Below are 17,259 nucleotides of genomic sequence, written 5' to 3' on the forward strand. Positions count from 1 at the left end.
GCACCTCAGGGCTGAAATTGGGCATTATTTGGATATATTTCTGATGAGATACTTTCCAATGGGCCCTCAGAGTTCCAGTTAGTGTAGATTATGTTGCTAGTATTAAAAAACCTAGTAAGAATTGGAAGTGAAATGTGTGTTGTTGGTGAAAATGTATCAAATACATTTGTTGTTTTTCAGAACTATTTTCTACAACCAAGAAGATTTAAAAAGAGAAACAAATCACCACTTAAACAGAACCACCTCTGGGCATCAGCTCCTCAGAGCCCAGGGGTGGTTTGAGTGGGAGAAGGCTGCAGATGCTGGCTGAGGCATTCCTGTTAGGACACGCCCTAGCTTGTCCCCTTTTATATCTAGGTTCCTGGGAATCTTTTTTTTTTTTTTTTTCCAGTGCTGTGGATTCCTAACTTGTGATTGTCTTCCTGTGAGGAAATTAGTTTATTAAATGGGAGAATTAGGTTTCAAAACAGGACATCAATCAATTTGGAATTGTGCTGCCCCTAACTGATTTATTCAGTTGCAAACCATCACGAGTTAATGTTCATTGACATTCATCATTTAAGAACACCCAAAGTCACAATTTTGTGCCTAAATTAGTGAACAGGATGAGATGCTGACTTTATTGTGTAACTTTTAAGACTAAGACACTTCTCTACCTCTTTGTTTTTATTCTGTTCCCACCCACTGAATTGTCCAGATAGCTCAGATTCATTTCATCGATATTCTGTCCAGCAATTTACTATAAAATCATTTTGTTCAAGTACCACTGAGTTGAAACCATTTTATTTTTGTTTTAAATAAATGTAAAGTTATTTTTAGAACACATAAGCAGTGAACATAAGGAATCCTCAGAGGACAAAGGCTACGGTTTGCTTCGTCACTCTGGGAGGGCAAGGAGGGGTGGGCAGCATGGCGCAGAAGCATCAGAACCTACCTGTCATGGTAAATGCACCCACCAGCAGACCAATGTCTCGGCCACCAACTATGATGGCCTCGCTGCGCTCTTCTGAGCTGCCGCTGTTTTTGGTTCTCCAGGCAGCCCATATTCCAACCAGTAATATTAGAAGGTAGAATACGATGATAGCTATCAGGCCTTCCACATGGAAAGTCATTTTTATTTTGGGGTCCAGATTCTTCCACAGCTAGCTACTTCATTAAGATCTCTGAAGAAAATACAGTAATGCATTATAAACCAGTCAAGCATGCATAGGCAGCTGGGAATAAACCAGCTGGCTCCTGAGAGATCCTGTGCCACTTACAGAAAAAACACATTGAAATCACATATGACACTAGCAGTTGCCAACACAAGTCCACTATTTTTTTCCGACTATTTAACAGTTTAACGTTGTTTTGAGTTTTCACGAAAAAGAAAAAAAAAATAGAAAGTGCCACTTAACAAATGTAACTTTTAGTGTTTAATGAATTCTTTCAATTTGAAATTGACCTTGTCTTGTGACTTGGTCAAGAGATCATTTCCAAAGACTGTGTATTTGGAACTTACTATTCCATCGAGAATTGTGCAGTCGTCTTACAATACTACTCTGAGAATTCTAACATAGTCATTCATTCATTCATTCATTCATTCATTCATTCATTCCTCTGTCTCTCCTTTCAAACAATATCAGGGAATGGTTCAAAAAGGAATGTGATATGTAAATCTGGGAGACAAAAAAGAAAAAAAAACTTTAGGAAACTCAGTTTCAAAAACACATCAGCTCCAATTTTCAACAAGTGCCTGTGGTCCAAGTTACTGAAGCAACTAAAGATGTTACATCGCTTAAAGACTGCACCTCTTCTTCCTCTTCCATTGTTCTTTGCTCTTTTCATGTCTCCCCCACCCTTTTGTATATACAAGAAAACAATTTAAAAATACAGAATTGCCTAAAAATATAACAGGGTGTCAAAGGTATTAAAAACAAGACGTCGAGTTCTAACGCCTGTTCTTTCTGGAATTCTGCTATTTTTCAAGCCTCGTGACCACGGCTATTTCATGGACTCGCCTTCACACAAGCACGTTTCTGGGGGGAATACAGGTATTTGTGTCCGCAGGTGGGGAATGAGACCTCGGGCGAAAGAACTAGGCTCCCTCGGATTCCGGGGAAGCGAAAGGAGCGCGGCCGGGCTCCGCCAACGCGGGAGCTGGGGGGTCCTTCCTTCTGGGGCCAGCCCGAGGCTCCCCGGCTCCCGCCCCTCGGCCCCAGCGCAGCGCCCAGCCCCGGAGAGCCTGGGGCTGCAGGCAGCGGACCCGCCGCGAGTCCCCCCCCAGGGGGAAGCCGCGTCCCTCCGACCTACAGACGTCGCGGGGCGGCCACCGCGCCCCCGAGGGAGCGGGCTCCGAGGCGCCCCGGTGCCCGCTCCGCTCCTACCTGCAGTGGTCGCCTGGCCGGGAAGCGCTCCGCCGTCCGGGGCTCCTCGGGCAGCGCGGTGGTTGGGGGCTGCGAGAGTGCGGGGGAGCGGGGGGCTGGGGGCCGGGGCTCGGGGGGCCGCGCCCGCGGGGAAGGGCCGGGCGGGAGGCGGGTTCCAGCCCCGGGGCCCCCACAACCTGGGCGCTCGCGGAGCCGACAGGTGTGTGCGCCGGGGCGAGGGCACTGGAAGCGGCCGAGGTGGCGATCGATCCCCGTATTGGCAAAGTCCCCTTTATAAGGGCGGCCGGCGGGGGCGATCGTCAGAGCCGGGAAGGCGGACGTCAGAGCCAAGGGGTGATGGGCGGGTGCTGGGGACCGTGCCCGGCGCGGCGCGGGGCGGGTGGGGGATGCGACGCACCGGGCTGAGCTCGCATCGCGCTGGAGCCGCCGCGGGACCCCGCGCCCCGCCGCTCCCGCCCCTCCTCCGGGAACCAGGGCGTGGCCCCAGGGCCGTGTCCCACTCGGTGTTCCCACGACTCTGGTTGGAAGCAGGCAATGGGGAGACGGGGAGGGCTTCGGAGCATCACGTTTTCAGCTGGAGCTGCTGGAAGTCCAGCGGAGGGGAAGGGGCGACAGTTGTCTCGCTAGACTTGGCCCGAAGCGGTTTCTGGCATCTAGAGCAGACGGGCCCCTCGCGCTGCCTCCCGGGGGCCGTGGTGGACGCCGGTGCCACCCACGCCGGGGTGCTCGAGGAAGACATTTCAGGACGGTTTCCAAAGTCGACTTAAAATCATGTCCCTTTCGCTTAAAAACGGGGTTATAATGCACTATTCCTAGGAGTTGTCCAAAACCACAGTGAAGTTATCACACGCGCCAGATGAGGTAGCTTTCCTCGTAGAGCTAACTAGGTTGGTCGCCCATCAAAATATCCTATTCCGGCGTTACAAAAAATTTACTGCATAAGTTTAAAATATCTATCTATCTATCTATCTATCTATCTATCTATCTATCTATCTATCATCTATCTATCTATCTATCTATCTATCATCTAATCTATCATCTATCATCTATCTATCAATCTATCTATCTATTCATCCATCTATCATCTATCTATCTATCCCTAGATATCTATATTAATGCCTAGATTATTTATATGTCCACAGATCCAGTCACACATCTATAGCTCTACTTATATATCTAGATATGTCGATAGATTGATAGCTATAGATATCTGTGCATGTATACACAGACATGAGTGTATGGGAAGAGAGAGAGAGAAGAGCCACAAGTCACAAAGCCACAAGCCCCTCTGGTCACTTTCTTCCTTTTTCCCATATTCCACCATGCCAGTCTATTGAACAATGAAATATGAAAATCTAGTAACTGATAGAATAAATATTTCTTGACTACTGGTCACCTCTTTCTAGGTGAAATTTTGGACCATCCCCATCTTCTTACACAGCATTTGGAAATGAACTTTCAAGTTTTTATCACTACTCCTTTGCTTTGTTCTCTGGGTAAACAATAACTGCATCCAAACACTTTGTTTGGGATAAGAGGCCAATGGAATTAAAGCGGAAATTAGGACCAGGGAGAAGGGTCTGCATGGACAGTTATTTCATCTGGGTTGAATGATATGCTCACTGCTTTTCTGGAAATGGTTTAGAAAGCCTTTCAATGTAACTCCATTTTTTGCACGGAAGGGTTATGAATTTAAGCAATTTTAAGAAATGGATAGAGGGAAAACAGAGATGGAATTTCATATCATTATTCAAGTGCTTTTCAACAGAATCTCTTCATTCTTGATTTTGTTTTTGACAGTTATGTGTGAGTCAATTTCTGATTCCGGACTTTGGTCACAGGTTAATTTGTGTCTTCCCAACCAGAATACACTTAGGATGACAATGACAAAAAGCTTGTGGTTGTAGCAGGGCAGCGGTAGGCAAGAGAGTGTATGAAGGAGTGCGCAAGGCTAAGGTTCTGGGGGTTAGACTCAGATCCCAACAGAGACAAAAGAGGTGGCTGTCCACAGAGAAATACCATCTGAGCTTTTGGCTGTAGGAATGGGGAATGCAGCCAGGACACAAAGCTCTCTATGGGGCTCACCTAATCCACTTTAAGAAGCCAGATTTGCCAGCCTCTAGATTCAGTGCCAGATCTGGGAAGGTACAATGACTTTGGAGGTGGCCCAAGCAATTCTGACCTGGCAGAGCGGCTATCCTTCATGATGGAGGGCACCAGTTGAAAATGACAACTGCTGATGTATTGAGTCTGCTTCTGTGGAAACATTTCCTCATTTGCTGAGCCCTGTGAGCCCCTGCATCTGATCTCATGAGGATGCCACTTGTGAATTTCTGCTCCAGGTTGTGCCTTCCCAGACACCCATTCTCTGTTGTCTTCAGTGTGTACCTCTTCATCTACTTCCCTGAGAATATGGGAAATATATGGCAGTGGAAAGCTCAGTTGCAGCTTTGGAAGATAAAAAAGCAGATTTTGCCTTTCCAAATCATTTATGTATTTAACAGACACTTCCTAAGTGCCTTTGGTGTTCTAAGCACTGTTCTAAATACTGAGAAACATGTGGAAAATAATATAGTACCTGCCCCGAGGCAATTTATAATTAGTGAAAGGAAAGCAGGAGCAAACAAGCAAAAGCTCTACTTGAGTCTACCTGCTGGCAAAGATATGTCATATCTACACACACAGATTTTAGGGAAAATACAGAAAAAGGCTTTAATCAGACCGGGGTATTCTGGGAGGACAAGGAGATTTATTCATACAACAGACACACTGTGAGGACCTACTGTGTGCCAGGAATTATGAGAGATACCAGGTACCTTAACAGAAAAAAAGGAAGCCCTGTCCTCATTGAGCTCATAGTCTATGACCCTACAACTCAAAGTATGGTCCATGGAAAAATAGTGTCAAACATCATCATCATCATCTCTCTTTTTTTCTCTCTCTCTATTGTTTTTATAACATTGGTAATTTGAGAAGGACATCACTTGGCATACACACATTGAACATGACTCAGATATGAATGGCAGTGCATAATGAGATTTTGGGGGATCCATTTTCCTTAAGTCATTATTCTTCATAATGTCCCAGTTTTCTCGTACAACTTTTACTTGAACCTTTCATAATTTCTAATTGATTATATTCAGCTTCAATTGCAATTTGGCCTGTCATTTGCAAACCAGGGCTATCATCAGAGTCACAGAGTACTTTAAAAATTATAGATACTAGGACTCCAACAGCAAAAAACTCTGATTCAGTAAATCTTGGACAAGTGTTCAGAAATCTTTTTTTTAAATAGACTGTTTTTTTTTTTTTTAAAGAGTGACTTAAGTTTACAAAAAAAATTGAATAGAAGGTATTTCCCAAATACTCCCTTCCCAACACATGCATAGCCTCTACTGCTATCAGTACCACACCCATCCTTATCTCTACCCAGTGGTACATTTGTTACAATGGATGGACCTAGACTAACACATCATTATCACCCAGAGTCTGTAGTTTATGTTAGATTTCACTCTTGGTGTTCTTTCTATGGGTTTGGACAAATGTATGATGACATGTATCTAACATTGTAGTATCATACAGAGTAGATTTACTGCTCTAAAAATCATCTATACTCCACTGATTCATTCCTTCTTCCTCACTAATCTGTGAAACACTTTTTTTTTTTTAATTTACATTTCCCTGAGGTTGTATAATGTACAGCACCTTTTCATATACTTATTTGGTGTCTGTATATATTCCTTTATGAGGTGTCTTTTAAGGCTTTTAGCCCATTTTTTTAAAAAAAGATTTTATTTATTTATTCATGAGAGACACACAGAGAGAGGCAGAGGGAAAAGCAGGCTCCCTGTGGAAAGCCCAATGCAGTACCTGATCCTGCCACCCTGGGATTACAACCTGAGCCAAAGGCAGATGCTCAACCCCTGAGCCACCCAGGTATCCTGGCTTTTAGCATGATTTAAAACAGGTTATTCTCTTATTGTTGGATTTTAAGAGTTCTCTGTATCTTTTGGATGAAAGTTCTTTTTTACTTCTGTGTTTTGCAAACATTTCTTCCAGTTTATGGCTTGTCTATTTATTCTCTTGACAGTGTCTTTTGCAGAGCAGCAATTTTTAATTTAATGAAGTCCAGCTTATCGATTACCTCTTTCACGGATTGTGTCTTTGATGTTTTATATAAAAAGTCATCTTCATAGCCAATGTCATCTATTTCTCGTTATCTTCTAGGACTTTTATAGTTCTATGTTTTACATTTAGGCCTGGGATCCATTTTGTGTTAATTTTTGTGATGGGTAAATGCTCTATGTCTACATTCTTTTTTTTTTTTTTTTTTTTTGCATGAGGATATCCAGTTGTTCTAGAATCATTTGTTGAAAAGACTATTTTTGCTCAGTTATGTTGCCTTTACTCCTTTATCAAAGATCAGCCGACTACATTTATGGAATCTACTTCTGGCATCTCTATTCTTTTCCATTAGTATATTTATTTGTTCTTTCACCGATACTACTTTTTCTTATTGCTGTAGCTTTATACTAAGTCTTTTTTTTTTTTTCTACTAAGTCTTAAAGTTGAGTAACGTGAGTCCTCCAAATTTCAATATTGTGTTGGCATTCTGGTCTTTTGCCTCTCTATATAAACCTGATAATCAGTTTCTCAAAATCCCCAAAATAATTTTCTGGGATTTTGATCGGAATTATTGACTCTATAGATCAAGTTGGGAAGAACTGACATCTTGATAATATTGGGTCTTCCTATCTTATCCATGAACATGGAATATCTCTCCACTTATTTAGTTCTTTCATCAGTTACATAGTTTTTCTCACATAGATTTTGTACATGTTTTGTTATATTTACATCTGCATTATTTTAGGGGGTGCTAATGTAAGTGTTGTTGCCCTTCTAATTTCAGATTCCACTTGTTCTCTGTGTATATAGGAAAATAGGAAAGCAGAATCTTTTTTCTTTTTTTGAAACCTTCTGTGGTGATCCTGATAACCAGCTAAGTTTGGGGGTCCTACTGCATTTCAGAGTGGAAAAAGTCTTGAAGTCAAAACACACAACTTTAGCTAGTTATGGGAACTTCAAAAAATTATTTTGCTTTCTTTGAATTTTAATTCTCTTTTCTCCAAAGTGGAAATAAAAACCATGCAAAGTTAGTGTTGATCTCATATGAATGTGAAGATTAATTGAGACAGTATTTTCTAAAACATGTAACACATATTTTCCCACTGGTGCTCAATATACAGTAGATAATTGCTACTTTAGCTGTAACTTCTGTTTTATTTGCTTGATTTGCTGTTAAAGCCTGCTGATGCTCCAGCCTCTGGTGGCAGTGAATCACCCAAGGAGTGTGCTGGATAAATGTTCTTGCCCATTTCCTTACCTAATGGCAAATAATTGTTTTGCTAATAACCTCAGGGTTGCTTCAGAAGTTCATATATTCCTTGAACCGCATCATAAAATAAGGTCTAGATTCTGCTTCTTGATCAATTTTTAACTAAATTCAATTTATGCTTTTGTAGGTAGGGCTGGAAGGACAGATAATAATTCACTTTCATAGAGATACAGGTGGGAGATATATCCAACTTCTTCCTCTGTCTGAAGCAGCCCTTACCGACAGTCCCCAGAAACTTTTCAGTGATACATTCTTCACTTTAGTCACCTTGTATAAGGTTAACACCTTTTCATTTATGAATCCAAGAGAAACTCCCATGATCCCTGTCTACACCCAGTCAGGGTGATGTGTCCCTCTTTCAAGCTGTTGTCTCATGGCACTTACTACTACCTATTGATTGTTTACAGATCATATGTCTATTTCTCCACTAGCTTGTAAACTCTAGGAAGGGAAAGATCACATTCCATGCATTTTATATAGTCAGTGCTTAGTACTGCTCCTGGAATACCACTAGTCAAAAACTTAGTTGAGCTAAATTGCCTTATTATTTTACAGAAGGAAAAACTGAGATCCAAAATAAATAAAGGTCATTGAATAGACCTCCATGTGATGACAGTAACACTAAAATTAATCACTTGGAAACAGATCCATTAGATTCAAATGCAATTGCCCAGGAAATGCCAAGTTTTTTTCTTCTGTCCTTATGATGGCATATGAGGACTAAATCTTCATACTCTTAAAACAAGAACTTATATGGGAATTATGTAATTGTATACCCTCATTATAGTTTTTTAAAAAGTATAAGAGTAATGAACAATGTATTTTAGAATCACCTTCTCTTGGTGGTGTCAAAGTCATTCTGTGCAACCATTGCTATCATTCTTGTTGTAGCAGAAGATATTTTTCCTTGTTTCTTCCTAACATTTTATTATGAAAATATTCAAGTAAACATTAAAGTTGAAATACATAAAGTTAATACTTATATAGCCACCATTTAGATTCTATCAAAACAATTATTTTTCTCTTGTCTTCTATCTATTCATCAGTTCATTTTACTTATTTGATGCAAGTATATCATTAGAGTTCAGTCATCATTTACAGTTTTTTTTTTCTTTCCCATTGAGGTAAAATTTACATGCAATGAAATGCATGAAACTTGAGAGTATGTTAGTTGAGTTTTGGTAAATGCAATTACCAAATGCTGATCAAGATATAAAACATTACTTATCCCCCAGAAAGTCTCTTACAACTCTTCTGAGTCAATCCTTGCCATTGTCCCTAAAAGGCAAGTGATGTTCTGATTTTTTTCCTACTATAGATTAATTTTGCATATTCTGGAATTTCATGTAAATGGAATCATACAATAGGTACTTGATCTCAGCATAGTTTTTTGAAATTCATCCATATTGCTGACTGGATAAGTAATTTATTCCTTTTTTATTGTCATTTTTCATTGTGTTAATATAAATATTACAGTTCTTATTACCACAATATCACAGTTGGTGATCTATGTTCTTATTGATAGACAACTGGATGTGTCCAACTATTTTTGTGGACATGGGTTTTTGTTCTTGGGTAAATTCCTAAAAGTTGTATTTCTAGGTCACAGAAAATGTAAGTTAGGATTTTTTAAAAATGCCAGATCTTTTCCAAAGTAGTGGTGTCATTTTACACTCTCACCAACAGCATATAAATTTTGGCTTCATATTTTTGCCAGCATTTGGTGTTATCAGTCCTGTTTTAAAATAATTATATATGTGTTATATATAATTGTTTATATATATAATTGCCATCAACAATTTTTATTGTTGATATATTTTTTTTTCCTTTAATTTTACCCATTCTGGCTATTATGTAGAGATATGTCATTGTGGGTTTAATTTGCATTTCCCTGATGTGCTTAATGATCAATAGTATGTGTTCTTTTAGGGCACCTCCATGGCTCAGTGGATAGAGCATGTGACTCTTGATCTTGGGGTTGTGAGTTGAACCTCATATTGAATGCAGAAATTATTTTTAAAAAATAAAATCTAAAAAACATTAGTATGTCTTCTTTTGTGAAGTGTGTATTCAATTTTCCCCATTTATGATGAGTTACTTGTTTTAAAAAATATTATTTAGTTCCAGACATTCTTTTTGTATCTATTTACTTATTGAGGTTCAGAAGTTTTAATTCCAATCAAATCTAATTATTTTCTTTAGTTTTATTAAAGTAATTATGAATAGCTTCTTTAGTTTCTAGTTTCTTTAGTTTCTTTCATTTCTCTAAGACTTTCTAGCTCGAGTCAAACAATATTCCCTAATATTTTCTTTTTAGAAAGCTTTATAATTTTAATTTTTGCATTTAATTCTGTAGTCTATCTCAAATTAATTTTTGTGCATGGTATCAGGAAATTTCACATCATCAAAAAATTGTTTCTGCCTCATTCTCTCTTTTCTCCACATCCACGTTTCCGTGTATATGTGCAAAAGACTTTGAATTTGTCCCACAGATTCTTGAAATTCTAGTTGTATTTTCAGTTCAGTTTTTTCCCTTTATTTTTCAGATTGGATCAATCTTATTGAGATATATTTAAGCTCACTGACTTGAAATTCTGGGGTATCATCTCCATTATGCTTTTACCCTATCCGATGTTCTTTAAAATTCACACATTGTATTTTTTAGTTCTGAAATTTCTATTAGTTTCCTTTAAATTGTCATATTTGCTGAATTTCCTATCTTTCCCATCAGTATAACATATTTTCTTTTTGTAATCAAACATAGTTAAAAATAGGTTTGCTAGTATCCTGATCTGCTAATGGCAGATCTGGGTCACCTACAGTTTCTTGCCTATTGCTATATTTTCTACTGGGAATTGGTCACACATTTTTCCATTGCTAATTATGTTGAGTAATTTGGTTTGTATTCTGGACAATGGGAATGATAGATTTTTCGATTTTGGTATATTCCTCCAAAAAGTTTCACTTTATTTATATAATATTTTCATATTCAAATACAGGATTTGTCTCTCTGGAATTTTCGGGTTTTTTGTTTTAAGATTTTATTTATTTATTTGAGAGAGAGAAAGAGAGAATACCAGAGAGAGCATGAATAGGGGAGTCAGGCAGAAGGAGAGGGAGAAGCAGACTCCCCACTGAGTGTGGAGCCCTATGAGGGGCTCAATCCCAGGACAATGGGATCTGAAGGCAGATGCCTGAAGACAGATGCTTAATCAACTAAGCTACCCAGGTGCCCATGTGTCTCTGTTTTTAAAACATATATTGTTGTTTTTAAATTTAAAAAAATTTAATTGAAGTATGGTTGACATACATTATATTAGTTTCAGATGTACAACATAAAAATTTGACAATTATATACATTATAAAATGCTTTCTGTAAATGCAGTTACTTTCACCATATAAAGTTATTACAATATTATTGACTATATTTCCTATGCTGTACTTTTTCATCTGTGAGTTATTTTATAAATGAAAGTTTATCCCTCTTAATCCTCTTCACCTATTTGGCTCATCATATCAGCCCCTTCCCTCTGGCAATGCCACTTTGTTCTCTGTATTTATGAGTTTATTTCTTTTTTTAAAAAAAAATTGTATGTTTGTTTTGATTTTAGATCTCACATATAAGTGAAATCATGTGGTGTTTGTCCTTTATGTCTGACTTATCACACTTTGCTTAATACCCTCTAGCTTCATCCATGTTGTCCTGAGTGGAAAGTTTTCATTCTTTTTTATGTCTGAGTAATATTCATTATTGTGTGTGTGTGTGTGTGTGTGTGTGTGTGTATAAAATATTCCATTACTCTATATACATATACATATACCTTATCTTCTTTATCCATTCATCTATCAATGCCCACTTATAGTTCTTCCATATTCTGGCTATTGTAGATAATGCTACAATAAACATAGGGGTATACATACCTTCTCAAATTAGCATTTTTGATTTCTTGGGGGTAAAACAGCCAGAAGAGGAATGACTAGATCATAGGTATTTCTATTTGTAATATGTTGAGGAATCTCTACATTGCTTTGCACAGTGACTGCACTAATTGGCATTTCTACCAACAGTGTGTGAGTGTTCCTTTTTCTCCACATCCTTGCCAATATTTATATCTTGTCTTTTTTGATATTAGGTGTCCTGAGTGAGGTGATATCTCTTTGTGGTTTTAATTTATATTTTCCATGATGTTGAATGCCTTTTCATGAACCTGCTGGCCATCTGTATGTCTTCTACGTCTTCTTTGGAAAAATGTCTATTCAGGTCCTCTTTGCCTTTTTTTCTTTCTTTTATCTTTCTTTTTTTTTTTTTTTTTTTTTTTTTTAGTTTGAGTGTGTGTGTGTGTGTGTGTGTGTGTGATCTGAATTCCTTATATATTTTTAATAGTAACCTCTTATTGATGTATCATTTGCAAATGTCTTTTCTCATTTTGTTGGTTGTCTTTTCATTTTGTTGATGGTTTCCTTCAAGATGTGATTGCTTTTAAGTTTGATGTAGTCCCAATTGTTTATTTTTTACTTCTGTTTCTCTTGCTTGAAGAGAAAGATCCAGAAAAATATTGCTAAAACCAATGCTTAAGAGTTTACTGTCTATATGTTCTGTTTGGAGTTTTATGGTTTCAGGTCTTACATTTAGGTCTTTAATTCATTTTGTATTTATATTTGTGTATGGTGTAAGAAAGTGACCCAGTTTCATACTTTTGCATGTTGCTGTCCAGTTTTCTCATCACCATTTATTGAAGAGGTTGTCTTTTTCCCACTGTATATTCTTTGCCTCCTTGGCTGTAGGTTAATTGATCACATGAGTGTGGGTTTATTTCTGTGCTCTTTATTCTGTTCCATTGATCTATGTCTATTTTTAGACCAGTAAGGTGCTGTTTTAATTTGCTTTTCAGTATAGTTTGGAATCAGAGACTATGGTATCTCCAGCTTCATTCTTCTTTCTCAGTGTTGCTTTGGATATTTTGAACTTTTGTGGTTCCATACAATTATTCAGATTATTTGTTCTAGTTCTATGAAAAATGCCATTAGTATTTTGATATGGATTACACTGAATATGTAGATAGCTTTGGGTAGTATGGACATTTTAACTATATTAATTCTTCCAAGCTGTGAGCACTATTTCTTTCCATTCATTTGTGTTGTTTTCAATTTATTTTATCAATATCTTATAATTTTCAGAGTACAGACCTTTGACCTCCTTGGTTAAATTTATTTTTAAGCATATGATTCTTTTTGAAGCAATTATAAGTAGTAGAATTGTTTTCTTAATTTCTTTTTCTTATTAATTATTAGTGTACAGAAACACCTGATTTCTGTATATTAATTTAGTATCTTGCAACTTTGCTGAATTCATTTATTCTAATAGCTCTTTAGTGGAGTCTTTATGGTTTTCTATATATATATAGTATCATGTCATCTGCAGGGAATGACAGTTTTACTTCTTCCTCACCAATTTGGATCTCTTTTATTTCTTTTCTTGTTGACTGATATGCTAGGACTTCCAATACTATGCTGAGTAAAGGCAGTAAGAGGTGACATTCTTGTTTTGTTCTTTTTTTTTTCTTGTTTTGTTCTTGATCATAGAAAGTTGTTCACCACTGGGTGTAATATAAGCTATGGGTTTGTCCTTTATAGCCTTTATTATGTTGAGGTATGTTTCCCATAAACCCACAGTAGAACTTATTTCAAAATTGGAGTCAATCCTCTCAAAACCCTCTCAACTATGTTTATGTAATATTCTAAATCCTTTGTTGTTATTTCAACAATCTTCACAGCATCTTCACCAAGAGTAGATTCCATCTCAAGAAACCACATTCTTTGCTCATCCATAAAAAGTATCTCCTCATCAGTTCAAGTTTTATCATAAGATTGCAATAATTGAATCACATATTTAGGCTTCACTTCTAATTCTAGTTATCTTCCTATTTCCACCACATCCGTAGTTACTTCCTCCTCTGAAGTCTTGAACCCTTAAGGTCATCCATGAAGATTTTTTTTTTCCAAACTCCTCTTATCATTGATATTTTCACCTCTTCCCACTAATTACAAATGTTTTAAATGGCATCTAGAACAGTGAATCCTTCTAAAAAGTTTTTAATTGACTTTGCCCAGCTCCCTCAGAGGACTCACCATCTATGGCAGCTATAGCCTTACAAGATGTACTTCTTAAATAATAAGATTTGAAAGTCTCCTTGACCCATAGTTATCAGGCATGAAAACAACATTCATCTTGTTGTTCATCTCCATCAGAGCTATTGGGTGACCAAGTACATTGTTAATGACCAGTCATATTTTATTTTATTTATTTATTTTTAAAGACTTTATATTTATTTGAGAAAGAGAGAGAGTGAAAGAGAGACAGCCTGAGTTGGGGGTGGGGGGAGGGCAGAGGGAAGAGGGCAGAGCCTGACTTGGGGCTCAATCCTGGGACTCTGAGATCAGATCATGACTTGAGCCCAAGGGAGACAGTTAACCAACTGAGCAGTAGCTTCTGAGCAGTAATATTTTAAGAGGATTTTTTTTTCCTGAGCAATTGGTCTCAAACAGTGAGCTTAAAATATTTGGTAAACTGTTGCAAACTGATGTGCTGTCACTTAGCCTTGTTCCACCAATAGAGCACAGGCAGAGCAGATGTATCATAATGCTTAAGGGCCCTATGATTTTCAGAATGGTAATGAGCATTGACTTCACCTTAAAGTCACCAGCTGCCTTAGCCCCTGACAAGAAAGTCAGCCTGTCCTCTGAAGCTTTGAAGCCAGGCATTGACTTCTACTCTCTAACTATGAAAGTCCTAGCTGGCATATTCTTCCAATAGAAGGCTGTTTCATCTACGTTAAAAATCTGTTGTTTAGTGTAACCACCTTCATTAACTATCTTAGCTAAATATTTGGGGTAATTCACTGCAGTTTCTATATCAGCATTTGTTGCTTTAACTTGCACTTTTCTGTTATGAAGACAACTTCTTTGCTTAAACCGCATGAACCAATATCTGCTAGCTACAAATTTTTCTCCTGCAACTTCTTCACCTCTTACAGCCTTCATGGAATTGAAAAAAGTTAGGAGCCGGCAGCCTGGATGGCTCAGCGGTTTAGCACTGCCTCTGGCTCAGGGTGTGATCCTGGAGACCCGGGATCAAGTCCCATTTGGGGCTGCCTGCATGGAGCTGGCTTCTCCCTCTGCCTGTGTCTCTGCCTCTCTCTCTCTCTCTGTGTCTCACATGAATGAACAAATAAAATCTTTTAAAAGAAAAATGTTAGGACCTTGCTCTGGAGGAGGCTGTGTCTTATGGGAATGTTGTGACTGTTTGATCTCCTATCCGGACCAATAACACTTTCTCTATATCAGCATAAGGTTGTTTCATATTCTTCTTCATGTGCTGGAGGAGCACTTTTAATTACCTCCTAGAACTTTCCCTTTGCTCTCACCTCGGCTGTTTGCTACAAGAGGACTAGCTTTCAGCCTATTTCTGCTTTTCACAGGCGTTTTTCACTGAGTGTAATTAATTATTTTTACCTTTTTCTTTCACTTGAACACTTAGAAGCAGATGTAGGGGGGTGCCTGAGTGGCTCAGGCACATAAATGTCTGACTTGATTTTGACTCAGATCATAATTTCAGGGTCCTGAGATCAAGCCCCACATCTGGCTCCGAGCTCAGAGCAGAATCTGCTTGACTTTCTCCCTCTGCTCCCCTTCCACTCTTACTCTCATAAATAAATAAATAAATAAATAAATAAATAAATAAATAAATAAAATTAAAAAGAAAAGAAGTAGTTATAGGGCTATTAAATGGCTTAATTTCAATATTGTTTAGTGTCAGGTAATAGGGAGGCCTGAGGAGAGAGAGAGATATGAGGGAATGGCCAGTCAGTGGAGCAGTCAGAACACACACACCATTTATTGATCAAGCTCATTGCCTTATATAGTAAAGTTCATGGGCCCCCAAAACCAGTTACAATAGTAACCTTAAAGCTCACTGATCACAGATCATCATAACAAATGTAATAATAATGAGAAAGTTTGAAATATTATGAAAATTATCAAAATGTGACACAAAGATACTAAGTGAGCAAATGCTGTTGGGAAAATGGCACCAATAGATTTGCGGGGCCCCAGGTTACACAAACCTCAATTTGCAGAAAATGTAATATCTGCAAAGTCCAATAAAGCAAAGCACAATAAGATGAAGTCTGCCTGTATGTGAACCTATGCATGTGATGACATTGCATGCATACAGAAATAAGTACAAGAGAAAATGAGGAAATCCAAATAAGACTGATAAATTGTATCAGTGTCAATATCATGATTGTGATATCGTAGTACTATAGTACATGTACTACAGTTTTTCAAGACATTATCTTTGGGATAAACTGGAAAAATATTAGATCTCTCAGCATTATTTCTTGTAACTGCATCTGAATCTACAGTTGTCTCAATAAAAATTTCAATTAAAAAATTTGCCCTCTTTTGTGTGTGTGTATGTGAACCTAAAGATAATCCAGGTACTAAAAAGATTTATATATCTGATTTAAAGACTGTGTTCAAAACATAAAGAACCATTACATATTAGTTAGAGTTTGCCAAAGAGAAACAGAACCGAGAGAACACGTGTGTGGCATATACACATGTAATATATTACTATAACTATATATAATATATAATACATGACTATAATATACAACATATATAATATAAATAATATCACATATGTAATATAAATAAAATTATATATATATAACAGAGCCAAAAGGATGATCACATAATTTATATATATTTTATTTATATATATAAATATATTGCTCTCACAGCTCATGCAGTGAGGCAGAAAGCAAAGTCAATCTTCCTCTGCCTTTTAGCTCTATTCAAGCCCTCAGTGAGTTGGATAACGTCCACCTGTTTGGAGAGGACCATCTGCTATACTTAGTTCACCAATTCAAAAGCTAATCTCTTTGGAAACATCCTCACAGACACATCCAAAATATCTGGGCTTTCTGTGGGCCAGTCAAATTGACACATATAATTAACCATCACACAACTCAATAATAAAAGACAAGTAACTCAATTTTTTAAATGGACAAAGTATCCAAAGAGACATTTTACCAAAGAATGTCTAATGAGCATTTGAAAAGATGCTTAAATAGTCATTAGAGTAGTAATATTAAATACAAATTAAATACAAACTTAAACCTCAATGAGATGCACACCTACTAGAATGGCAATAATAAGGATAATAGCAAGTGTTGAGAAGGATGTGTAGAAACTGGTATCTCATATTATACTGGCAAGAGCATAAAATGAAGCAGTCACTTTGGAAAATAGTTTGGCAGTTTCTGAAAGCTTTAAATAATAATCATAACATGTAACCCAGCAACTTCAGACAACTGAACACAGGAATCCACACAAAGATTTATATGTAAATGTTCATAGTAACATTATTCAGATTAGTCTAAAAGTAGATACTTCAAATATCCATAAACTGGTGTAGGAATAAACAAGACGTGG

At 37.6% G+C, this 17,259-nt stretch overlaps 1 protein-coding gene across 1 annotated transcript in view; it reads right to left on the reverse strand.

Moving 5' to 3' along the window:
• The window catches only part of SLC5A7 (solute carrier family 5 member 7), a 28,295-nt gene extending 25,838 nt beyond the window's left edge, over positions 1–2,457 (reverse strand). The window contains exons 1-2 of the mRNA XM_072844357.1: positions 2,367–2,457; positions 935–1,163 (exon numbers count right to left, since the gene is read on the reverse strand). Coding sequence (XP_072700458.1) covers positions 935–1,112 — 178 coding nt within the window. The 5' untranslated portion in view covers positions 1,113–1,163; positions 2,367–2,457. The remainder of the gene's footprint in view (positions 1–934; positions 1,164–2,366) is intronic.
• Between the last annotated feature and the right edge of the window lie 14,802 nt (positions 2,458–17,259).

The sequence above is a fragment of the Canis lupus genome, chromosome 11 (genome assembly GCF_048164855.1).
Source record: "Canis lupus baileyi chromosome 11, mCanLup2.hap1, whole genome shotgun sequence".
NCBI classification, from domain to species: Eukaryota; Metazoa; Chordata; class Mammalia; order Carnivora; family Canidae; genus Canis; species Canis lupus.